Source organism: Microtus oregoni, unplaced genomic scaffold, assembly GCF_018167655.1.
Source record: "Microtus oregoni isolate MIOR12 unplaced genomic scaffold, Mior012 000003F_ref0000135, whole genome shotgun sequence".
NCBI lineage: Eukaryota > Metazoa > Chordata > Mammalia > Rodentia > Cricetidae > Microtus > Microtus oregoni.
In genome coordinates this window covers 8,510,445-8,536,977 of record NW_024543062.1, presented here as the reverse complement: position 1 = coordinate 8,536,977, position 26,533 = coordinate 8,510,445, and the positions used below count along the sequence as shown (strand labels likewise).

General features: G+C 48.8%; 1 protein-coding gene across 2 annotated transcripts in view; it reads right to left on the bottom strand.

Moving 5' to 3' along the window:
* Hip1 (huntingtin interacting protein 1) overlaps positions 1 to 26,533 on the bottom strand; it is a 125,395-nt gene that overhangs the window by 19,792 nt on the left and 79,070 nt on the right. For both annotated transcript variants that reach the window (XM_041648290.1, XM_041648291.1), the window contains exons 5-18: positions 24,177 to 24,257; positions 21,788 to 21,864; positions 21,097 to 21,158; positions 16,424 to 16,564; positions 11,502 to 11,559; positions 8,040 to 8,115; positions 7,818 to 7,958; positions 6,785 to 6,882; positions 4,414 to 4,486; positions 3,593 to 3,776; positions 2,378 to 2,466; positions 1,368 to 1,484; positions 468 to 569; positions 103 to 246 (exon numbers count right to left, since the gene is read on the bottom strand). In XM_041648290.1, coding sequence (XP_041504224.1) covers positions 103 to 246; positions 468 to 569; positions 1,368 to 1,484; positions 2,378 to 2,466; positions 3,593 to 3,776; positions 4,414 to 4,486; positions 6,785 to 6,882; positions 7,818 to 7,958; positions 8,040 to 8,115; positions 11,502 to 11,559; positions 16,424 to 16,564; positions 21,097 to 21,158; positions 21,788 to 21,864; positions 24,177 to 24,257 — 1,443 coding nt within the window. The remainder of the gene's footprint in view (positions 1 to 102; positions 247 to 467; positions 570 to 1,367; positions 1,485 to 2,377; positions 2,467 to 3,592; positions 3,777 to 4,413; positions 4,487 to 6,784; positions 6,883 to 7,817; positions 7,959 to 8,039; positions 8,116 to 11,501; positions 11,560 to 16,423; positions 16,565 to 21,096; positions 21,159 to 21,787; positions 21,865 to 24,176; positions 24,258 to 26,533) is intronic.

The window sequence follows — 26,533 nt, the reverse complement described above, 5'->3', positions numbered from 1 at the left end:
TGTCCACAGAAAGCCTTGGCCACCAGGCCCGACGGCCTTGAATCCATCACCGCCCATCTGTCTCTGGCGTCCACAGGGTCCCAGTGGATGTCTGTCACTTGCCTGGGCACTGGCCAGTTTGATCTGGGTGCTTTCCAGCTGGTCTCGGAGGGCTGAGAACTCTTCCTCTCTCTGAGCTGCGGCCGTTGTCAAGCTGCCCTGTTCCTTCTCTAGTTCGGCGATCTGCGTCAGCCACTTTGCTTCTGACTGTGGAGATCACCATGTGGAAACAGGGAGAAACTGAGGACATTAAATGGTCCCCTTCACTGGGACTCCAGACCCCACCACCTGGCTCCACACGGCAGGCGGCAATAGCTTGTCCACGTGCCCATCACTGCCTTCAAGAGTAAGTGTGGATTACAACGGCGGCCAGAGGGCACACGGGAGGGACTGAGGCACCAGAGGGAAGGGGACGGGGAGTGGCTCACCTGGGCAGAGGTTTCCAGGCTGCTGTGGAGGACCTGGAGCTCTTGTCTGCTGGTGGCTAGTTCATGCTTCAGGTTTTCCAGAACATCCTGTTGCTCCTGAGTCTGAAACGGAGGTAAAACAGGAACACAGTAGCTGGGAGTCATGAGAAGGAATACACATAGGTATACACTTCCCAAGCTATTGACTGAGACCATGCACTCCGCTGGGTCTAAGTCAGAAACGTGTGTGTCACGCAGCCTAGAAGGTGACCACCCAGACCCAATAGTAAGAACTCATGACTAAGATTACACATACACACTGACACACACACTCCCTTTTCCTTTCTTAAGACAGGATTTCAAGGTGGGCCTTGAACTTGTTACATATCCGAGGATGACCCTGCCCTATTGCCTCCACCTTCCAAGTGTTGGGATTCTAGGCATGCACCACCATGCCTGGTGGTGCTGGAGATGGACCAAGGGCCTCCTAGGTGAGCAAGCTCTACCAACTGAGTGACACACCCAGTCCCCAGCATCTGCTCCTCAGAGTGGTCCAAAGGTCCTCTGGAAGCCACTCCTGGAACATGATGACTTCCTCTGACCAATGTCTGCCTCAAGGGCCGTTTGCAGGGGTCGAGGGGATGACCGAGTGGCTTGCAGGGGTCGAGGGGATGACCGAGTGGCTCAGTTGCTGCTGATTCAGATGATCTTAGTTGAGACCCCCGGACCCACACGGCACAAGGAGAGAACTTAAACTCACAAGTTGCCCTAAGACGTCAACGTGCACGCTGTTATGTGTACAAGCACACGTGTACACACACACACACTACACATACACACACATATGCAACCAGAACACTATTAAAAACCCACTTCCAGTAGACACCTCCCTCCTACATCCCAAGTGCCTCTCCTGCTCACCTTCCGCTGGGCCTGCTCACTTACACGGGCAAAGGAATCTTCTAGTTCTTTCTTCTCTCTTTCCAAATCCACCTGGGTTTGCCTTGCCACAGACACCTGTTTGGTAACCTCTGCATTCTGAAAGGGGAGAAGAGTGTCTTGAGCAGACATCTCTCGGGCCCAACTCCAACCTTCCTTCTAGTACTAGTGATTTCTATCACACTGTGAGGATCAAGGAGGCAGACACAGAAGTTCTTTTCTACCCAGAGGAAAGCCAGAATGGAGTCATGACCTGCAGATGCTAGGCTTTTAGGTATTTGTAAAAATATACAGATGGGGTAAGGTGGGGTTGTCTGGTGTAGTGTTTTTCCGGGTTGGCCTGGAATTCACTATGCAGCCCAGGCTAGTCCCTGGAACTCACTATGCAGCCCAGGCCAGCCTCAGATTCAGAGCAATCCTCTTGCCTCTGCTTCTTAAGTTTGGGGATTGCAAGAGACATTACACCTACTTAGTTATTTTTTGCGACTGCTATTTAGTCCTGGCTGCCCTGGAGTGCTGGGTTTAAAGTCATGTGTCACCACACACGGCTATTTTTTTTTTTTTTTTTTTGGAGGATCTTGCCTCTGCTTTCTGATAGAATTACAGGTATGTTCTACTACACCCATCTCAAATGAGGGGTAATTCTAACTGTGCCTGGCACACAAGACAGAACTTAGGAAAACTTACCAAGCTGGGGTTAAGAAATGAGAGCGCTAAGCGGTTAAGAGCACACACGGCTCTTCCAAAGGACCCAGGTTTGGTTCCCAGCACCCATGCTGGCTAGCTCACAATTCCTGTTATTTCAGCTTCAGAGGATCTAATGCCCTCTTCTGGCCTCCTCGAGCAACTACATACACATGTGCATACACACGCAGAGGAAGAATGAACAAACAGAAGGGCATCGTGGAGAAACCCAAGGTTTGCACCTTTTCTCCAGTAATGTGGGGTACAGAGGAGTAATGTAGGAGGAACAGAGGAGTCAGAGTTCCTACCTTCCGTAGCAGGTCAGCGTGATTCTGAACCAGCTCGCTATACTTCTCCTTTAGCTTGCTATACCGCTGTTCATTGGCCTGGGCTTTTCCTGCATTGGGAAAGACCAAGGTGAGGCCACTGCCCTGGCTGGGATCCCCCATCCTCCCTCCAGTAAGCCGGGGCCCTTAAAGATGTTTTTATCCTCATTTATTTATTTACTTTTTGAGACAGGGTTTCTCTGTGAGACCGCTCAGACTGCCCTGGCACTCACTCTGAAGACCAGGCTGGCCTTGTACTTACAGAGATCCACCTGCCTCTACCTCCTGAGTGCTGTTTTCTTTTCTTTTCTTTTTTTTTTTTTTTTAAAGACATGGTCTCACATAGCCCAGACTGGCCTCAAACTGGCTACATAGCCAACATGACTTTGAACCCCTGAGCCTCCTGAATGCTGGGACTACAGGTGTCCACCACCACACTCAGCTGGAAGTTACCTAATTAATTAATTTCATTTCTTTTCTTTCTTTTTTCTTTTTTTTTTTGGGGGGGGGGGGGGGGGGAGAAGGTCTTGCTACACAGCCCAAGCTAGCATTATAGTCATCCTCCTGCCTTAGCCTCCAAAGTTCAGGAATCACAGGTAAACATACCTGTACTACACTGGACATAAATAAAGGATGTCTTCTTTAAATATACACTCCCCTGATTCAAATTCTTCTGCAGACCGAAGTTTACAAAAACACAGAGTGGTAATTTAAAAGAAAATGGCGCCCAAAGAGAATGGTACTATTAGGAGGTGTGGCCTTGTTGGAGGAGGTGTGTCACTGAGGGGGTGGGCTGAGGTCTTCTGTGCTCAAGTTACTGAGTGAGAGAAACAACTTCCATTTGCAAGCAAGATGTATTAATTCTCAGCTCCAGCACCATGTCTGCCTGCATGATGCCACGTCCCACCATGATGATAACGGACTGAATCTCTGAACTGTAAAGCAAGGCATCCCAATTAAAAAATGCTTTCCTTGCAGGGTGTTGGTAGCTCACGCCTTTAATTCCAGCACTTGGGAGGCAGAGACAGGATAGGAACTGGAACTCCCATCCTCTGTGTGCCCTTGGTTGCTAAGGACTCGACTGTGCCAAACCTGTCTCTGCATTTGAGGACAGAGCCGGCACCTCAGGCTTTACTTCCGGGGAACAGCCTCACCCCCTCTTGCTCCCGGTGCACACCCTCAGCCCCAGCCCCTCACTTTCTATCTCAGTCAGACTGCGCTGGGCTTTCTCCGTGTCCTCACGCTGCCTCTTCAGCTCGTCCAGCTCAGTGCGCAGGAACTCGCAGTCATCTGTAGCCTGCCGCCCCAGGTGCTGCTGCTCCGCCAGCTCTGCCTCCAGCTCGCTCACGCGGCCCTTCAGCTGCAGCATGGCCCGCTGGCTCTGTGAGGGGCACCCGTGGTGAAGAGCCTGCTATCCTAAGGCTGACCCAAGGGGGGCACCACACAGGGCAGGAATGACTTATCTCCTGGCTGGCGTTGATGGATTACACTTGATTCTATATCTTCAAATTCCTGACCCACAGATCCAACCACCAAAGAACATTTTATTTTATTTTATTTTTTTGCTTTTGCTTTGGTGCTCTGGGCAGGGAGCCTAGGGTCTTATTCTTGTTAGGCAAGTACTGCTGAACCACACCCCAGCCCCTCACTTGGGGATTCTAGCTAGGCAGTACTGCTCAGCCACCCACCCTCTCCACGTTCCTAGTCTTTGACTAAGGGAGCCTAGGCAAGCCTCCACCAATGAGCCATGCTTCCTGTCCCTTCCTGGGGCATTTTAGCCCCAGTTCTTTACAACTGAGCCACACTTCGAGGGCTATTACCTCCTTCCCCTTACTGAGGAATTCTAGGCAGGAGCTCCATCACACACCAAGCCCAGCATTGATGGACTTAGGAGAGTTATCCTGAATCACGTCTATTAACTAGCCCGTCTTAGGACAGGATCCGAGCACTATCACGAGACACGAGACGGCAAGTGCCCGTGCTGGTGCAGCCCAGTGCATACGGAGCCTGGCATATACCTCAGCCTTCATGCTGTCCAGCTGTCCTGTCAGCACACTGATCTCTCTGTACAGTCGTTCAATCAAGTGGTCCCTGGAAGAAAAGAACAGGCCTGGTGTCACCTCCATGTAAGTTGACAGACTGGAAAAGGAGGGAAAAGCTGGTGCTAATTTGGAGTCATTCTCTTAAAACAAACAGACAGACAGCTTTTTGGTTTGTTGTTACCAGACAGCCACTGAAGGACGATTCGCTCTTCCTTTTCTCCTACTTTCCCCTGGCGTGCCAGAATTACAGACATGTGTGACTGTACTGGGGGTGTGTGTGTATGTGTCTCTGCAGGCTACGCAGGCACCCTGCAAGTGAAGCCACATCTCGAGCCCCACAGAGAATATTAACTCTTTCCAGTATGAATCTTAGAGTCAACTTTTCTCACCTGCGGTTCTATATCCATGCATTCAAGCGAGTAGGGATGGAAAATATTTGGGGAGGAAAAAAATGGCATCTATATTGACTATATATAGACTTTTGTTCTTCTCATTATTCCCTAAACAATATACACAAACGGGCTGGAGAGACGGCTCAGAGGGAAAAGATGCTTGCCGCCAAGCCTGGCAATCTTCGTTAGGTCCCTGGGACCCAGATGGTGGAAAGGGGAACTGATTCCCGCAAGCTGTCCTCTGATTTATACACTAACGCCACAGTGCACAGGCAAAACCATTCCCTCCCAGGCCAAAATTTAACCACGTAGCCAGGTGGTGGCAGCGCATGCCTTTAATCCCGGCACTCAGGAAGCAGAGGCAGGAGGATCTCTGTGAATTCAAGGCCAGCCTGGGCTACTGAGCAAGTTCCAGGACAGCCAGGGCTGTAACACAGAGAAACCCTGTCTTGAAAACAAACAAACACCCAAAACTTAAAGGTATATAAAAAGAAAAGCTCACAGAAACAAACATTGTATCAGTGTCTATATCAGGAGCTATGAATCATGTAGAGATGATTTAAAGGGAACAGAAAGGGAGGAACGTAGGTTCTATGCAAATAGCATCCAGTCTCACAATGACGTCTTGCACAGTGGCTGAACTTTGTGTCTGTGCCTGTCTGTGGGGGTGATTCTGAAACCAATAACCCTTGGATACCCAGGGTGATCAGACCCTAAATGTGAGGTCTCTTACCCTGATACCTCAGATTCAGTTCCTGATCTGGGATACAGGGGTGCAAAGACTAAAACAATTTCTTAATCTTGTATGTGTGTCTCTGCCTGTTGGTTTATACACATGTGTATGGGTGCTCTTGGAGGCCGGAAGAGGGTGCTGGATCTCCGGGAATTACCGATAGTTAATGTGACACTTAACCCGGGTACTGGGAAATGAACTACATAGCAAGGGCTCTTGACCACTGACCATTTCTCCAGCCCCAGCCCCTTTCATTTTTTTTTTATTTACTTATTTATTATGTATACAATATTCTGTCTGCATGTATGTATGCAGGCCAGAAGAGGGCACCAGACATCATTACAGATGGTTGTGAGCCACCATGTGGTTGCCAGGAATTGAACTCAGGACCTTTGGAAGAGCAGGCAATGCTCTTAACCACTGAGCCATCTCTCCAGCCTCCCCCCCCCCCCCCCGGCCCCTTTCATAGAAAGACTGATCCCAGGCCTTCGGCATGCTCTGTGAGGGTCCTGAAAACCCAGGAAGTAAGGGTTCTGAGTGTGGCTGAGGAGGCTCTTTAAGTGAAGACGAGTGCTCCCAAGCCCAACAGCCTGAGTTTGTGGGAGGACAGAAATGACTCCATAATGCTCTCGGACTTCCACAAGTACATCTTGACACATCCCCATTGACCCACAACACATATATAACCACACAAAACAAATACAACAATAATTTTTTTTTCTTAAAAAAGTGCTGTGCTCAGTAGTTAAAAGCACTTGTTCTTGCAGAGGACCCAAGTTCAGAACTGCCTATAAGTATAGCTCCGGGAGATCAAATGCCTGTCTCAGGCCTCCATGGATACACAGACAGACAGACAGACAGACACACACACAGTGGTGGTGACCAATAGGGAAGGCACACAGGCACGCATAGGCAAGCGCACTAGCACACACGTGTATACATATCTACCACGCCACACACATATAAACACACACATGTCTTAACACATATACATAGTCACACTCATATAAACACACACACACATACAATCAGACACCCAACAAACAAAGGAGGTGGAGAACAACTATGGAACAGCATTAGAGGTTGACTTCTGGCAGAAACACACATACATCCGCACATACACACACACAGAATTCCGTCTTTTTGGAGTAGCTGCCGCAAGGCAGACCACGGCTTAGCTTCATTTCTAGACCGTGTGCCTCTGCCCCCCGCATAAACTCACTTCTCATCCTTGTTCACGCCATTTTGATTGTTGAAATTGAAGGGGTCGCTGCTCAATGAGCTGCCAAAGATGTCATCGAACTTGTTGTCGAACAAACTCTGCAGTGATTGGGAGGGTGGGGGAAGAGCAAAGTCAGAGACCTGGGAAATTGTCTGGGTGTGCGTGTGGTGGGTAAATTAGCATGAAACTTACTATTTTATTTTTCAACAGGGGCACACTGTGTCGCCCTGGCTGTCCTGGAACTCACTACACAGACCAGCCTGGTCTGAAACTCTTGGAAATATCCCCCTGCTTCTGCCCCCTGAGGACTGGAATTAAAGAGTATGCTACCATGTCTGGCTCCTTCCTTCCTTCTTATCTGTCTTTCTTTGTATTTAAACAAAACTTTTTAGCCTGCAAGCATGTCTATGCATTGTGTGCGCCCTGGTGCTCACAGAGGTCAGAAGAGGGTGTGGGCTCCTTTAGGACCGGAGTTACAGAGGGATGTGAGCTACCTGTGGGTGCTGAGAATCAAACCCTGGTCCTCTTTGAAAGCAACAAGCACTCTTATGGCTGAGCCAAACCTCCAGCCCCTTTGTATTTTGGGGACAGGGTCTCACAATGTGCTATAAGGCTGAAGTTGACCTTGAGTCCCTCTGTTCCTGCTTCCACCTCCCAAGTGTGTGATTAGAGACATGTACACTACGCATGGCTTCAAGAATCTTTATTTTCTTGATTTGGCCGAGACCTATCTAAGATCACTCCTGGAACCTGAGTGCAGAGAGCTCAGGCTAATATCCCACTTTCTGATGAGACGGGGGGACACACCTAGGCACTCCGGCATACATGCATAGATACACCCATGTTAGAAGCAGGAGGATTTCAAGAGCCCAGGCATTTGAGATCAGCATGGGCAACATAGTGAGATGTCACATCCAAATATTAAAGTCAAACAGACCTCATCTGAGTAGATAGACCCAAGCTAAGAGCCTCTTCAATTGTCTGATCTGGGGGCAACGGGAAGGACCTAGTTCCTCTCCTAAGGACCCTATACCTGCTGGGAGGCATCCATGTCCATGAGGTCATCCTTCTCCAGGACCGGCTCGCTGTCTGGAGACGACACCTCGGCTGGGATCACCACCACAGGGCTGATGTGCTCTGACAGGGCTGAGGCGCGGAGGAAGTTGGGTGGATTCTGGAGGTGGAAGACACACCTTCGAAGGATGCTCACCTGCCAGCCCCAGAGGCACGCAGAGCCTCCCGTTCGAGCACTCACCTCAGGCAACTGGGGGATCTGAATGAGCCGCTTGAAGTACTGCAGATTGCTGGAACGCTGGAACAGATCCTTCAACCTGGGAGTACATGGGCATCTCAGGGCTGCTGGATGTGGCCGCCAGTCCCAGGAAGACGCGGGACACCGCCCCAGCATTCCCACCCTCTGCCCACCTTACAGGCACAAGCCGCTGCTGTGCTGCCCTCTATGAGGCCAGGATTCAATTATGATACTACAGGACCAGGGGACGGCTCAGTGGGTGGAGGCACTTTGCCAACTGAAGAAGCAAGCTTGAGTTTGATTCCTGGGATCCACATAAAGGTGGATAGAGGAAACTAACTGCGTAAAGCTGCCCCTGGTTTACACACACACACACACACACACACACACACACGGTGCGCACCCCCCCCCTTCACACACACACACACACACACCAACCCTCTGGGCTGAATCAGAACATGGGCCCTTCCAGAAAGCTCAGTGCGCCAAGTCATTGGCTGCCAAACCCAATGACTGGAGTTCAGTGTCTGGGGCCCACAGGGTAGAGCACAGAACTGATTCCCTCGAGCTGTGCTCTGATCTACACATGTGTACTGTGGCATAGGCCTACGGAGTAAATAAACGTGCGTGCGCATGGGGAGAGAAACTAAAGCAAGCGGCAGCTTCCCAGGCTCCTGCCATCATGCCGTCCCATCACGATGGACTGCACCATCAGACTGTGGGCCACAGCACTGCTCCTTCTTTAAGCTGCTGTTGTCACAACAACGACAAAACTAGGAAACCCCCAGATCCCCAATCATGTAGGAGGTCCTTGTGTCTATGTGTTGCTTTAATTGGTTTAATAAAGAAACTGCCTTGGCCTTTTGATAGGGCAGAACTTAGATAGGTGGAGTAGACCGAACAGAATGCTGGGAAGAAGGGCAGTGTGGCAGACGCCATGAATCTCCTGCCTGAGGCAGACGTAGGTTAGAATCTTGCCAGTAAGCCACAGTCACGTGGTGATACACAGATTTAATAGAAGTGGATTAATCAAGATGTGAGAGTTAGCCAATAAGAGGTTAGAGCTAATGGGCCAGGCAGTGATTTAATTAATATAGTTTCTGTGTGATTATTTCTGGTGCAAGCTAGGCGGGCAGCCGGGATGAAAAGCAGGCCCTCTCTGTCTTCAACACCCCAAACTCATTTCCTCGCGGCTGCAGACTCCACACTGCTGTTGGCAGATTTTTCCCGAGGATGAGTTAGCGTGGAGGAACATGAAAGGGAAGGGATTTTCCCTTTCACACCATGCTGGACTGTACCCCCAAATTCCTTCAAGCTGCTTTTTGTCATGCATTTTGTTACAGCAACTGGAAAAGAAACATCCCATGATTCTACTCTAATCTATTCCCTTCCCTTCTTCTCTATTCAACTTTATCCCAGCCCACTCCACTCCATTTTTCCAGTCTATGCCGCAGTGCTTGGGGCTAGGAACCCATGTCTTCATGCACATTACACAAGCACTGTGCATTTGAACCAAACATCAAGCCTCAGAAAGCATTTCCCTCCTGGTCAGGCCTCTAACCGACATAAAGGAGGAGCTGAGGTTCCAGCAGCCTTTGGTTGCAGCACAAAACGTTGGCTTACTCAGCCCCATCAACCAACCCCTCCCCAGGGTCTCAACACAGTCTATCAGACCCCGAGATTAAAGTGTCCTTGTGATACTGCTACGGCTTTGCTACAGCCTCCAAGAACATCCGCCTCTGTGCGGGAGAGAAAAATGAAGCAGCTACCGCAGGAGATGTTTTCACAAGCTAGGGAAAAAAATGGAAGGAAATAAAACAAGCTGACCACACGTCCCCGTCTCTCTGGATGGGCGCCAACAGTAATAGACGCAAGTGCTTTTGCAAGCTACTGGAATTTCACATTCCAGGAAACCAGCCCCAGGGCCTGCCTCCTAGGATTTAGTAAGTCATTCATCATAGGATGTGTACCAGGCTTCCCTAGTGGAGCGAGGAAACTGGGAGTGGGGGGGAGGGGGTAGGTCAACCCTGTGCTTGTCCTTTGACTGCTCCTGAGGGAACCTATAAGTAAAGTACCAGCTAGGGATTTGGAAGCCATGGTCAAGAATGAAGACATTAACAGGGAAAACAAACTATGTCAAGATGGCTGCCTCACAGGTGAACAATTCACAAAACAAGAAATTCAAAGGCCCAACCATGACGGTTAGCTTGTATTGCCAACCCGACGACCATGATGGTTAGCTCGTATTTTGTCAACCCAGCCAGCCTGATGGTTAGTTTCTATTGCTAATCCTACGACTATGATGGCTAGCTTGTATTGTCAACCTGATGTAATCTAGAACCATCTGGAAAAAGTCTCAACAAGGGACTGTCTAGATCAAGTTGGCCTGTGGGGGATTGTTAATTGATGTGGGATGACCTAGCCCACCGTGGGCGGCACCATTCCCTGGCTTTGTGCCTTGGGTTGTATAAAATTAAAGAAAGCTAGCCGAGCAACAAGCATGCGTGCATACATTCTATGGATGTGGTCCTATGGATTCTCTTGGATGTGACGTGGCTAGATGCCTTGACTTCCCTGAAACAAGAGACAAACCTGGAACTCCACAACAAATAAACCCTTTTATCCTTAGGTTGCTCTCTATCAGGGCAATTGTATCACAACAGACATGAAACTGAGACACGAGTGTGTGTATACACACACACACACACACACGTATACAAGTATATATGACTTAACATCCTACCTACCAAGAAAACGCAAATGAAAACTACACTGAGAGCTTTCCCTCTGAAGTGTGAACGGCTATCATCAAGAAAACAAACATGAAAACAAAAGGAAACAAACACGAGAACACGGGGAGAGAAGAATTCGAATGTATTGTTAATAGGTAAAATGGTACAGCCACAATGGACCCTAGTAGCAACATATGGTCTGCCTGTAACACAGCTTCCTGAAGGAATCTAATTCAGCACACCACAGAGATACCTGCACACCCATGTTCACTGTGGTGTCCTTCACAATAGCCAAATCCCAGAAGCAGCTTAGGTGTCCATCAGCAAATGAATGGATAAAGAGTATGGTCTACGTATGTTTCATTCAGCCGAAAGGAGGATTTCAGGGCTGGTGAGATGGCGAAGTGGGTAAAGGGATATGTCACTAAGCCTGAGACCTGAATGAAATCCTCGAGTCTCACCTGGTGGAAGGAGAGAGCTGACTCCTGAAAACTGTTCTCTGATCTTCATACACAGCCAGGGATTCATGCACGCACACACACACACACACACACACACACACACACACACGGGCACACACACGCACGCACACGATGCTCTCTGCCCTGCTCGGCCTTTATACCCAAGCGCTGGGGATCCGAACTCGGGTCATGGCGCTTCTGCAGCAGACACTTTACTCTAACCCCCTATCGTAGGTTCTGAACGGACTTCATTCTCTTCGAGAGCCACTTACTTTGTGAACTGCTCCATGAAGCGGTCTCGGTGGCCTTGCAGGGTGTCAGCTGGAAGACCTGGAGGAAATAGACAGGAGCACGTGAGTACGGGGACACCAGGGGACAGGCAAGCCACATCGGGACCAAGGGAGGGGCCAGCCTAGCCACGCTGGCACTCCCGGCTAAGATGCCCCGAGGTTTGGTAACTGAGAGAACCCCACAGGAGCAGCAGGCTGCGAGCCTCCTCTGGTTCGGGTGGAATGGAGGCTGCAGCCCCGGCGAAGCTGTGGCTTCCTCAAACTGCAGGACTGCTGAGGGCAAGTGGAAGCTGGCTTGGCTCTCAGGTGAGGGACTCATCCATTAGGGCGTGGTGAACGCTGTGACCCTGCACCAGCGCAGGCCACTCAGGGCCAGCTCCCTAGGGAGTTGCTTCTCTGAGGTCCCTTCATATCCCAGACCATAGGAGGCTGCATATTTCAACCATGAGTTAAAACTCGGTTTTTCAATTTATTTTAAGAGGAGGAGGTCTTGCTATATGGCCCAGGCTGGCCTTGAACTCATGAGCAGACTGCTTCGTGCTGGGATCACAGGCACACCTGGCTTGATTATAGCTGGTACCACTTTTTAAACTGCTCTTTGTCTTCACATGTGAATGCCCTTGTGCCACAGGGCGTGTGCAGGTCAGAGAACAGCCCTGGGGAGTTGGTTCTTTTTCCCTTGTGTCACGTGGAAGACCCACAGCAGCAGCTTTTTTTGTTTTTGTTTTGTTTTTCAAGACAGAGTCTCTGTGTAGCTTTGGAGCCTATCCTGGAACTAGCTCTGTAGACCATGCTGGCATCGAACTCACAGAGATCCACCTGCTTCTTCCTCCTGAGTACTGGAATTAAAGGGGTGTGCCACCACCACCTGGCTCACGGAAGCAGCTTTTATTTTAAGTCCCCTCACTCACTCAGCCCCCTTTCCTTCTTATCTCTCCTCCCCTCTTCTCTTTCTGGCACAGAGTCTAGCTACGTTACCCAGGCTGGCCTTGAACTCCTGGACTAAAGCCATCTTCCAGCCTCAGACTCTCTTGTACCAGGAACAACAAATCATGCCACAGTGCTGTGCTCTTTTTTTCTTTATTTGAGACAACGTCTCACACTGTAGCCCTGACTGTTCTGGTACGTACTATGTAGCCCAGGCTGGCCATGAACTTGTAACAATCCTCCTGCCTCTGATTACAGATGTGTGCCAACAAGTCCTGTTTTTAACTGTTTTTGAACGAGTGATATAAACACTATGTTCGTGCATAAATTATGATTACTGAAAGCGATGAAAGTGGAGCCAGGAAGATGAAGAGCTGAAGGTCAGCCAGGACCACATATAGAGACCTTGTTTCAAAACACAAACCAAAAAAGATAAAATTAGGCAGAGGATAGAAATAGCATTTAATTTCTATTCCAAAACCCTGATTTCAGTTCTACTAGGAGAAAAAAACACAAAGAAAAAAGTCAAATTGAGGAAGATTCCACTTAAAAAAAAATTGACCAGAACTCAAAGCTGTTAAGGTCATCAAAAAGGAAGTCTCACAAGCTGTCACAGCTACTGGGAGCCTGAGAAGAAGCAATGACTAAGTGTTACGGGATCCTGGGTGGGAGCTTAGAAGAGGAAATAGGGATCTGAGTGAAGGGCTGGCTTTAGCTGAAAGTTATAAAGGGCTGGGGTGTGGTTCAGTGGTAGAGCACCTGCCTAGAATCCCCCAGTGAGGGGCTGGGGTGTGGCTCAGTGGTAGAGCCCCTGCCTAGAATCCCCCAGTGAGGAGCTGAGGTGTGGCTCAGTAGTAACGTGCTTGCCTAGTACACACAAGACCCTGAGTTTCTTTACAGCACACACAAAGAGTATCAACACAGCTTCACTAAGAAATTTCTTGCTAATCCATTAACAATGAGGGTTGGGCTTGGAAGCACACGCCTGAAATCCCACTGTCTAGGAGAGGGGCAAGGTAGGAGGGTTAGAAACTCAAGGTTATCCTGGACCATATTTTGAGTTCAAGGCCAACCTGGTACACATGAAATTCTTTCAAATAAATAAAACAAAAGAAATACATAAATAAGATGGGCAGCGGTGGTGCATGCCTTTAATCCCAGCATTCAGGAGGCAGAGACAAGTGGATCTCTGTGAGTTCGAGGATAGCCTGGTTTCAAGGCAGGTTCCAAAGTTAAAGAGAAACCCTGAAGGAAAAACCAAAAACAAATTAAAAAAAAAAAAAGAAAAAAATATATAAATAAAAGTAAGTTTACTTGTATTTGGAGTTTATTTTTATTTAAGTATTTGCAAAAAATATTTATTTTTGTGCATATGAGTGTTGGACCTGCATGTATATCTGTGTACCATGTGAGTGCAGTGCCTTCAGGAGTCCAGGGAAGATGCTGGATCTCCTGGAACTGGAGTTATAGACAGTGTGAGCCACCATGTGGGTGTTGAGAATCAAACCCACGCCTGGAAGAGCAGACAGTGCTCTTAACTGCTGAGCCATCTCTCCAGCCCCCAGCTCTATCTACTTATTTTTTGACAAAGTTGCATGTAGTCCAGAAACCTGATTCTCCTGCCTCCACCTCCCCAAGATGAAGCAGGCAGGTGTGGGCCATATGCCCACGTATGTGGTACTGGGGAGGGAGTGCAGGATTTCACACATGCTAGGCAAGCCTGCTCTGCCAACAGAGCTACACTCCCTGCCTGTAATTGATGATGTTTCTAAGCAACAGACTCTCCTTCTCTAGGGATTTGGTCCACCCTCTCTGCTTCCTGTAGGCACGCCCTATGGCACCAAGCCTTTCCAACCCTGGAACAGCAAACTGCAGTCGCTATCGAGGGAAACGGCCCCAGCTGAATCAGAGGGATCAGGACTATGAAACCTGAACAGTATCCATTCATAACTCCAAATCTTGCCTAGTTTCAGATAACCAGACAGATAACCTGTGAGGCAGGTCCAGGTAGAAGCACGTGCTGCCAATCCTGAGGAGCTTAGTTTTGCCCCTGGGGCCATTGACAGAAGGAGAGAACTGATTCCTGCACATTGTCCTGTGACTTTATAAGTGTGTATGAGCACACACATGCAACACACAAACATATAAATAAATGGAATAAAGAAAAGGTTATTACTTATAAGTCAACAGTTATAAACTGTCCCTTATTTCATATGGGTGTGTGCGCGTGCACACTTTAAGTTTAATTTTACTTCCCCCCCCTTGAGATAGGGATTTATTACGTCAAATGGGTGGACCTTGGATTCACCACACAGCCCAGTTCACAATAAATTTCTCATCTTCTTCTAGAACCTCCAAAGTCTGAGATTCTAGGCATGCACCCCCACACTCAGCCACTGTTCTGTGCATCTAAAACAGACCCTGGTCCTTTCTGGGCTATGAAACCTGAACAGTATCCATTCATAACTCCAAATTTTTAGGTTTCCTGCCAAGTTATGGGCATTCTTCAGTGTGATCACCTTGGCATATGACAATGAGGGGCTGGGAAAATGGCTCAGTGGTAGAGGACTTGCCTAAACTTCTCCAGTGAGGATTTATACTAGCTTTATCTTGGGAATCTGCATTTAAAGATAGAGATTCTAAACTATACCAGAGACCCATCCAAGCTGGCCCAGAAATAGCCTGCTTTAAATAAAAATACATAATATTGATTGATTGATTGATTGATTGTGCATGCGTGCGTGAGTACTCATGTGCACGTGTGAAGGTCAAAGGTCAACTTGTGCAGTAGGTTCTTTCCTTCCACCATGTGGGTTCTGGAACTAGAACTCAGGTCCCCAGACTTGAGAGCAAGTACCTTTCCCCTGACCATCTTGCTAGGCCTCCTCAACCCCCCCCCCACCTCTGCCAGCCTGCCCCCAGCCCCCCACCAGTCCGGCCAAGCACTCCACATTTTTAACCAGGGCATCAAGGATAAGAACTTCTGTGAATCAGCAGCCCTCAAGTAATGCTTTTGACTAATGGTGCAGCAGGGATCTGCTGCTGAGAAAATTATAGCCCTTGGATCAGCTGTGATTTGTTTATTGCTTTATTTAAGAAAGTGTCTCACTATGTAAGCAAGGCTTGCCTGGAACTTAGTATGTAGCTCAAGCTGGTCTCACACTGGCAGAGATCCTTCTGCTGTTGCCTCCAAACCGCGGGGCCTACGGGCATGTGCCACCAGATCCAGCTCTATTTAAATTTTCTGCACTGAGGGGATGGAACGCAGGACATTATGCCTGCTAGTTAAGATCTCAACAATTAAGCCAAGCCCTCAGTCCCTCACTGGGGGACTCTAGGCAGGAGATCTGCCACTGAGCCACACCCTAGCCCCTCACTGGGGGATTCTAGGCAGATGCTCTACCTCTGAGCCACACCCCCAGCCCCTCACTAGGGGATTTTAGGCAGGTGCTCTACCACTGGGCCACACCCCTAGCTCCTCAATGGGGATTCTAGCCAAATGCTACAAATATAACCTCAGCTATGGAGTTCCTGGCAAGTGTTCTATAACTGAGCTACACTAGCCCTGTAGCTGTTTTCTGTTTCTATTTCTCCAAAGAGAGTTCCATCTGTTACAGGGATTGTGTTTCTAGATGTTTGGAGGTCACTCTATTAGCTCATGCAGGTATGGGTCAGGTCAGTTGTCCTCTATGTAGACCTAAGAACACAAGATACTTTTGGTGAACAGTGACACAGGACTGGATGTGGACAGAGAGAACCCTCTTAAGACACAGGACTGGAAGGACAGGAGCTAGACCGGGGCAGTCTAAAGCTTGGGTTACTCCCTTCCATTCATGGATGACCAGGAGCCCCAGGCCCCTCAGACCAGAACAAACGGTACTGACTGAGTAGCCTGCATCACTTGGGGAACTGGCCAGGGCTGTGACCCTGCTCCCAGCCTGAAGCTCACACGAGATGGTCAAGGCGGTCCTACTCACAGGAGTGGAGCTTGAAGAGCAGCTTGACAGTGTAGTCATAGAGGTGACTGCAGTCCAGGATGACCTGGATCAGTGGTGCGAGGCGGCACTGCCCAGCTGTGGTCACGGACACCGAGCGGGACATGTCCAAGGAGTTGAACACTGTGGACGAAGATGGGGAGAGAGGCTGAAGTGAGGAAGAAATATCTGCAGTAGAGCAGAATCACCCATCTGACATATACCAAGACTTATTCTGTGTTTCTGTCTTACTAAGAACGGAACCCAGGATTTTGTATTCTACTGTGGACTATTCCTTTACACTGTGTTTGAATATATGTCGCTGTGATTGGTTTACTAAAGAAGTTGACTGGTCAACAGCTAGACAGGTAGAGGTTAGGTGGGACTAGCAAACAAAAAGAGAACACCGGGAAGAAGAGGGAAGGAGTCTGAGGAGTCACAGAGAGAAGCAAGATGAACTTGCGGAGTTGAAAAAAGGTTCCGCCACATGGCAGAACATAGACAAGAAATAAGGGTGAATTTAAAATGTAAGAGCTAGTTTACTAACAAGCCTGAGCTATTGGCTGAGCGTTGATAAATAATAAATCTTTGTGTGGTTATTTGAGAACTGGCTGGCAGGAGAGAAAAGTCCAACTACATTCCACTGTTGAGCCACACCCCAACCCCTCACTGGGGGATTCGAGGCAGGGGCTCTACCACTGATCCACATCCCAGCCCCTCACTGAAGGACTCTAGGCAGGTGCTCTACCACTGACCCACACCCCAGCCCCTTACTGAAGGACTCTAGGCAGGGGCTCTACCACTGACCCACACCCCAGCCCCTCACTGAAGGACTCTAGGCAGGGGCTCTACCACTGAGCCACACCCCAGCCCCTCACTGGGGGATTCTAGGCAGGGGCTCTACCACTGAGCCACACCCCAGCCCCTCACTGGGGGATTCTAGGCAGGGGCTCTACACCTGAGCCACACCTCAGCCCCTCACTGGGGGATTCTAGGCAGGAGCTCTACCACTGACCCACACCCTAGCCCCTCACTGGGGGATTCTAGGCAGGGGCTCTACCACTGACCCACACCCCAGCCCCTCACTGGGGAATTCTAGGCAGGCGCTCTACTACTGAGCCACACCCCAGCCCCTCACTGGGGGATTCTAGGCAGGGGCTCTACACCTGAGCCACACCTCAGCCCCTCACTGGGGGATTCTAGGCAGGGGCTCTACCACTGACCCACACCCCAGCCCCTCACTGGGGGATTCTAGGCAGGGGCTCTACCACCGACCCACACCCCAGCCCTTCACTGGGGAATTCTAGGCAGGCGCTCTACCACTGAGCCACACCCCAGCCCCTCACTGAAGGACTCCAGGCAGGCGCTCTACCACTGACCCACACCCCAGCCCCTCACTGAAGGACTCTAGGCAGGTGCTCTACCACTGACCCACACCCCAGCCCTTCACTGGGGGATTCTAGGCAGGGGCTCTACCACTGACCCACACCCCAGCCCCTCACTGAAGGACTCTAGGCAGGGGCTCTACCACTGACCCACAGCACCAGTTCCTTGCTGACATATTCTAAGGAAGTTCTCTCCTGTTAGATATGTCCACAGCCCCTCACTGGAGGATTTTAGCCCAGGGCTCTGCCCTTGAGCCACACCCCCAATTCCTCACTGGAGGAGTCTAGGCAAATGCTATGATCCTGAGCTGAACCCTAGCAATTTCTGTAATCTCACATCAAGCTAGGACCTTGCTATGTAGCGCAGGCAGGACTTAACAGCTCTCTCCTCTCCTCTCAGCCTCCCATGGCCTGGGGGACAGGTGTGTGGCCTGTGATTGACAGGTGCATTAACTCATGTTAACCCTATGATACCCCGAGACAGGAAAGGGTATCCCCACCAGACAGGTAAGGAACTTGCATCCTAAGTCACTTGAAGGTGATCACAAAGCCAAACCCATATGGTCATCGATGGGTAGAACAGGCACCTTTGCTCTTGATGGCCAGAAAGCTTGGTGTATCATGACTGAGCGAGAGAGACGCTCTGCTTTGTACTGAACCCCATGAGAAGCATGGGAAAGAAGATTTACTGGTGACCCCTGAGATCTGCTCCAAGTCTGAGCAGAAACACTCAGCACATTTTCTTCCTTTCTGGATTAAGGTCTCATGTAGCCCAGGGTGGACCCGAACTCATTAAGCAGCCAATGGTGATCTTGTATTTCCGTTCTTCCTGCCTCCATCTCCTGGGTGCTGGGAGAAGTGTGTACTACCATGCATGGTTTATACAGTGTCGGGGATTTGAACCCAGGACTTCATGCACGTCCGGCAAGCACTCTTCCAATTGTGCTACAGCTTTTCCCTAACTTTCTTATTCCAGGTATCTACCCACATTTCATCATTCTATACCCAGCTATTGGATGCCTGGCTATAGGCCATCATCTCACTCCCTGGCCAGGGTTGACTGTCTTCCTTGTACTGGCGGCCCACTGTCCCTGGATATGTAACATGCAACACAAGAGTTCTCTAATGTCCCCACATGTGTGGACCGGCCCATGGGTAGGTCTGCAGAGACCCCGTAAGTGTGTTTGTCTGGTGGCTGAGAAAGAGATAAAGTTACACACACACACACACACACACACACACACACACAGAGAGAGAGAGAGAGAGAGAGAGAGAGAGAGAGAGAGAAATAGAGACAGAAAAAGATCCACCCAAATTGAACCACCCTATTTAAAAGGTAGTTTTTCTTACATAAATTAAAAGCAACTGTCATTGCAAGGCAGCCGCCAGGGCCAACTGACTTCCACAGGCTGTTTGACAAGAAATCACAGCCGCCTCCATCTCCTTCGGGGAATGACACTTGACCCCCAGTAGCAGCTACAGCAGTGTGACTGTGGGCAAGTCTCTCAGCCTGACTGGGCCTCTCGACACTCTTCTGTGAAGCAATATGGTTGTGCGAACCCACGCACATGGCCTGACGAGAAAAATGAGGAGCCAAGAGTATCTGCACTATGCTTTTCAGCTTTGGCTTTGTGGGTAAGCGTGTATGTGTGTGTGTGTGCCTGTGCACGTATGAAGGTCAGAGGTCAACCTTAGGTATCCTTAGCTGTGTTTCCACTCTATTTTATTTATTTATTTTTTTTGAGACACAGTTTCTCTGTGTAACAGCTCTGACTGTCCCCACTTGTAGATCAGGCTGTAGATCAAACTCATGGAGATCCACCAACCATGCCTGTTTGTTTGTTTGTTTTTTGTTTTAAAACAGGGTTATCAGGGCTGGAGAAATGGCTCAGTAGTTTAGAGTGCATACTGCTCTTTCAGAGGACCCAAATTCAGTTCCCAGCACCCATATAAGGCAGGGTGGCTTACAATTGTCTGCAACTCTAGCTCCAGGTTATCTGATGCCCTCTTTGGCCCCTGCAAGCAACTGCACTCATATATACATGCTCCAACACAGACACATATGCATACATGATTTAAAAAAGAATCTGTGTGCATGCTAGCAAGGACTTTACCATAATGAGCCGTATCCCTAGTTCAAGACAGACTGCCCTACTGCAGAGTGTTTGTTTAATTAACTATGAAAAGATGTGCTGCATTTTTTTATATTATGAACTGTTTGTTTACCTAAGTAAAGATGTGTTGCTGTTTTACCTTACCTGCCTAAGGCACCTGATTGGTCTAATAAAGAACTGAACAGCCCATTGGTATAGAGGAGACTTCTGGGCAGGGAGAGTAAGTAGGATAGGAATTTAGGCTCAGGAGAAGATAGAAAGAGACACCAGGGCCAGGCGGTGGTGGCACACGCCTTTAATCCCAGCACTGGGGAGGCAGAGGCAGGTGGATCTCTGTGAGTTCGAGGCCAGCCTGGTCTATAAGAGCTAGTTCCAGGACAGGAACCAAAAGCTACGGAGAAACCCTGTCTTGAAAAATCAAAAAAAAAAAAAAAAAAAAGAAAGAAAGAAAGAAAGAAAGAGACAGCAGGGGCCACCCAGCCAGACACGGAGGAAACAGGAAAGTAGGACATATGGAATGAATGTAAGGTAAAAGGATCCAAAGCAAAATGTAGAGGACTAGGAACAGGTTAAATTAAGTTAAAAGACCTAGTGAGAAAAGCCTCAGTTAAGACCGAGCATTCATAATTAACAATAAGTCTCCACGTCTTTATTTAGGAGCTAGTTGGTGGCCCAAAGAAAAATGACTGCACTCCTCTTCTGAGCAGAAAGCATTGCCAGTGTAGCAGCTCAGCTTCAATCATGGACTGGCTGGAACCATGGCTGTCAGAACGGGTGAAAAAGCCTCTGAGAGCTTGGTAGCCAGGGGAGAGGGAGGCTCCTTAGGTCGAGCAGAGCAACCGGTCTCCCTGTCTCATGTGAAATAACTGACTTCAAGGTAGCGAGGAGAGCAAAGGATGACGAGACAGCTCTGCTTCAACGCCCTCTGCTAACCATCGGTAACAAACGAGGGCTCGTTTCGCTGGACATGGCAGTGCAAGTCTGTAATTCCAATGCTCAGATGGTAGAGGCAGGACGGCTGCGAGTCCGAAGCCAATGTGTGCTACAAAGGTTTTGTCTTTAACGAAACAAAAAGACCAACAAAAGGGCTGGGCCAGCTGAACCACACAGATCAGGCTGGGAATCGGGAGAATGATTCCCAGGACAGCTTGGGTCAGCTAAGAGGGAAGAGACTCACCAGTTTGGAAGAGGTTCAGTTCACACTCCAGGTAATCAAACATCTCCACTGTAAGCTGAAAACTGACACAAGAAGAAACAGAAATCAAAGTCTATAGGCCCGAGCCCGCATCAATGCTCAACCGAATGCTGAAGATGAAACCCATGACCTTGTACTTGCTAAGCAAGCGTGATAATGCTAAACCGCATCCCCAGCACCTCACTGGGGCATTTTAGGCAAGTGTTTAGGTAAGAATTCTAATGCTGAACCATACCCTCAGTCACCAAAGCCAGGTTTTCATACACCTCCATGCTCTGTCCTGCTTCCCCATGCTCGGGATTCCCATGTGAGCTCAGGGGCAATCTTGCCAGTACAGGCATATGCTCCAGCTTCCTTCCAAGCATCTATCATGAACGTTATTTAAAGACTAAGCCTCTCAAGCTTCTACCAGGGAAACGAGAGATGACAGGGCTTGGTCTGGAGTTAGTGGAGACTGGGACAGAGGAAACCCTCTTGACATACACATGGGTAGGATTCCAGGCAGAAACAGCACTAGTGGTAAGTGGCCTTGAGTCCAAGTCACCCAGGGAACTCATTCCTCACCCCAGACCCTGTGTCGCACCTTCAGGCCCTCTTACCATTTCCAGGAACAAAAAAACCAAATCACAAAGGCTTACTTCCCTACTGGGTCTGGAGCCCGATAGCCACTTACAAGTTGTTGACATCACTTTCTCCGGCCTCATCCAGCTGCCGGTCACTCATCTGGAGGTTGCCCGGGAACCTGGGATTCTGGAAGGAAGTTTGGGTGAAGGGAGATGATAGAAGGGAGCACAAGAGGGCAGCGGGTGCAGATAAGTGGGTGGAGTGTTGACAAAGTCACTCAGGACAGAACGCTTATGTGAGGGCACAACTTAGACATGGAATGGTTCCCCTGCATGTACAAAGACCTGGGTTCGATCCTAGTACCTCGGGGAAAAAGGCCCTATACAGCCCAATGAGACCAGTGCAAACACAGGCTGCCTATATTAAATACATGTAGCAGGTCCTATGTCAACTACACACTTTTGAGGGAGGCAGGATCAGTCTGCATGACCTCACAAACACAGACCCCTTAATGGCTCCCAAGAAAGACCACCGTCTACTACCCATCATCGGAGCTGAAGGTCCCGCTCTTGCACGAGTCCTGGAACGTTCTAAGCATGTCCTCCCAAGGTGCAATGAGACTCAGTGTGCAAGCATGTTCCCCAGGCGATCGTCAGGGATCCCTGGGCAGTAGACGTTCACTTATCACTGGTCATTTCTGATTCCCATTCAATCTCCTCAAGCCTTGGCCTCTTACCAAAGCTACTACAGTGAGCTCATGGGAATCTAGGAGAGACAGGACCACGTTCTCGAGTGTTTTATTTGTTTTTTATTGTTTGTCTGCTTTGAAGCTTGGTTGCTGTGGAGCAAGCTTTGTACAATTGGTTAATAAAGAGCTGACTGGCCTATAGATGGGCAGGAAGAGATTAGGTGGGAGGTCAGACTAGGAGGATGCTGGGAAGAAGGGCGGAGTCTACAGAGTTGCCAGCCAGACACAGAGGAAGCAGGAAAGAGAACAAAATGAGCTAACAAGCCATGAGCCACGTGGTAGAACTTAGATAAGAAGTATGGGTTAATTTAAGTTGTAAGAGCTATGGGCAAGCATTTTTAATTAATATTGAGTCTCCATCGTGGTTATTCAGGAACTGGCAGGCAGGAAAGAAAAGTCCACGTACACAGGTTGACCTGAAACTTACTATGTAGCCAAGGACAACTTGAACTTCTGATCCTCCTGCCTCTACCTCCTGAGTGCTGGAATTAGATGTGCATACTATACTAGGTTTATGCAGTGCTGGCATGAAAACCAAGGCTTCATGCGTGCTAGGTGAGTGCCTGCCCATTTAGCTACATCTCCTTCTGGATTCAAGCGATTCTCCTGCCTCAGCTGCAGAATTAGCCAAAACACCATAGGACATGGAAACAGATCATAGAAAGATAGGTGGCCATGCATCAAGAACTTCTAAATTCCAGACTGAAAACCTGGACAAGGAGCTAGAACAAGGTGAGAGCGCAATTATTTTTGCTTTATCACATGCTATTTATTTTATTATTTATTTTTGGCTTGTTTGGACCCTAATTTGATGCCTGGGACTACATGATAGAAAGGGAGAGTAAACTATTTTTCTCCCCTAATACTTTAATAAAGAGTACATTTTATTTATTATTTTTATCTTCCAAATGATTTTTAAAAAAAGATTTATTTTTACTTTATGCATATGAATGTTTTCCTGCAAGTATGTATATACACCATGTGTATGTGTGCTGCCCACAGAGTGTAGAAAAACAGCCTTGGAGCCCCTAGAACTGGTGTGACAGATGGCTGTGAACTGCAGTGTGGGGTGGGTGCTGGGAATTGAACCCTACTCCCTTTGAAAAGACAGCCTGCGCTCTAAACCTCTGAGCTGTCTTTCCAGCCCTGAAAGAACCGACTCTTCTAAGTTGTCCTCTCACACTATCTCCCCAAATAAATAAAAATATAATTCAAGACAAAAAGCCAAGACGGGCTGGATTGGTGGCTCAGCAGTTAACAGCGCTTGCTGGTCTTTCTGGCACAGGAGGTGCATTAAGTTCCTAGCACCCCATGGAAGCTCACAGCTGTCTGTCTATAACCCTCCTTCTAGAGGATCTGCGCCCTCTTCTGCATGCATATGGTGCACATACATATATGTACACAATACATACAAACTATAAATCTTAATTATATACATAAGTAAAGGTTTGCCATTTTCCTCAGGAACACCACCCACTGGATGACTTGTTATCCTATTTGTGAAATGCAGAATAAATGACCCCGTGAAAGGTCACAGGTCAAAAGGTCATCCTGGGGTCCCTGATCACCACTGTTCTATCAGCTGATTTCCCCTTAGAGTTGGGCCACAGCACCCCCACTTCTTGAGGCTCCAGACTGTTCCCTAGAGTGATAATAAAGATCAAGTAGGGTCTGGAGGGAAGACTGGGGGAGGGCTTGGAGGAGGGATGAGGCGAGGGAGCAGGCGCCATGGAGAACGGCAGGTGCTCACTTTGGTGTGGTACTCCATCCTTGTTCTCAGCAGTTTGAGGTAGATGCTGCACAGCTGTCCGTACCCCTCGCTCAGGTGGCCCTTGGGGGGAGAAGAAAGCTGCATCAACATTGAGGCAGTGTTTTGCCTTCAGCCTTTTTCTCAGGCTACTGGTTGCTCAGTGGGTGAGAGCTCTTGATGCCAGGCCCGACAACCTGAGTCATGAGTCAACCCCTGGGACCCACGCGGTGAAGGGAGAAGACTGACTGCCACAGGCGAGGTGTCACCCGTATGAGTGTTATGTCACACACGTGCCCCACCCATCCCAACACACGTAATAAATATAATTAGGGTTAGAAAGATGTTCAGAGGATAAAGGAGTTTGCCACCACGCCTGACGACCCCAGGGTCCCATATGGTAGAAGAGAGACCCTGATTCCTGCAGCCATGCTTGGTGTCAGGCATGTACCCCTCCCCTACACACACACACACACACACACACACGCACGCACGCACGCACGCACGCACACACACAGACACACACACACACACACTTAAAAATAAAAATGTAAAGGGTGTGCACCCCAGCACTCCCACAGATATTCAAGTTCAGTTTCCTCCACCCAGTCCTGTGTTAAACCAGCCCTGGGAGGGAGACCCAGCAGACTCCCCAGGGGCCTTCCCAGAATTCCTAACCTCCAGCTGAGAGCTTAATTGAGATCAATCTCTGCGGAGGCAAACACAGGTTCTCTCTGGAGGAACCTGTCTCTGTTACTGACTTCAAAGAATTGTGTTCCCAGGAAAACTGAGTAGCTCCCAAAGGGGGTGGGGGAGGAGCACAAAAAGAAAATGTGAAGAATAACTAAAATTCACTAGAAATACCAGATGGCCAAGCAGATCTTTAAGGACAGATGATAAGATTAGAAAAAGCGATATATGGCATGGCTCTCATTACTATAGCTAAACTATTTATCAGGCAGAAGACCTTGTAAAGACCTGGAGCACCGGCTCAGCTGTCCAGAGTGCACGGTGCTCGCTGCTCTAGCAGAGGACCTGAGTTCAGTTCCTTGCTCACAACTGCCTGTAACTCTAGCCCCAGCGAATGTGACACCCTCTTTTGGCCTACATCAGCGCCCTGTGCGCACACAGACAAATAAAAATAAAAATATATCTTAAAAAGCTATCGTAAAGGGGGCTGGAGATATGGCTCAGTGGTTAAGAGCACTGACTGCTCTTCCAGAGGACCTGGGTTCAATTCCCAGCACCCACATGTCAGCTCACAACTGTCTGAAGATCCAGTTGCCGGTTATCTGACACCTTCACACATAAAAATAAAGTTAAATAAACCATAAAAATATTAAAAAAAAAAAAAGCTATCGTAAAGGAAGTCAGGTGTGGCTGTACATCTGCAAGCCCAGCACCAAGGAGGCTGAGGCAGAAGGATCTGGAATTGAAGGCTAGCCTGGGTTACATAGTGAGACCCAATGAATCCATAAGAAAGCAAGGAATGAGATTAAAAATTTCTAACAAGGGCTGGGGATGTGGCTCAGTCGGTAAGTAGTTGCTGAGCGGGCCCAGGGGTCAGCACTCACAGAGTGAATTTGCAGTGCTGTGGAGGCAGAGATGGAGAATCCCCAGGGCTCACCCGACAACCATCTCTACCTAATCGGTGAGCCACAAGATCAGTGAGCTCCTGAATAAAAAAATGAGGTGTAAGGGCTGGAGAGATGGCTCAGTGGTTAAGAGCACTGGCTGCTATTCCGGAGGTCCTGAGTTCAATTCCCAGCAACCACATGGTGGCTCACAGCTATCTGTAACATGCGGGCATACATGGAGGCAGAATGTTGTATACATAATAAATAAATAAATCTTTAAAATGAGGTGTAAGGCTTGGTGTAGGGTGATGTCAGAAGCCTTTAATCCCAGCATTAGGGATGCAGAGGTAAGAGGATCTCAGTGAGGCAAGGCCAGCCTGGTCTCCACAGTGAGTTCTAGGACAGCCAGGGCTACACAGAGAGACCCTGCTTCAAAAACCTAAAGACCAAACAAAAACAAACCCAACAAGGTGAAGAGCTACTGCGGACCAATGCCGGGGGCTGACTGTGTGTGTGTTCACATACAAATGCATATCCTACCACCTCCACCCCTCCTGTGTTCCCACCCCACCTTCCCATTGCATGCCTATATAATCCCAACCCTCAGGAGGCTAAAGTTCTAGGCTAGCCTGGGCTATGTATGGAGACCTCAAACAAATGATAAAACTTTAATTTTTTTGATCTTATATTATTAGGTGTATAGGCGCATTGTGGGCATAGGGGTCTGTGTATGCATGTAAGCATGTCTGAGGAGGCCGGAAGAGGTCACTGGATCTCTGGAGT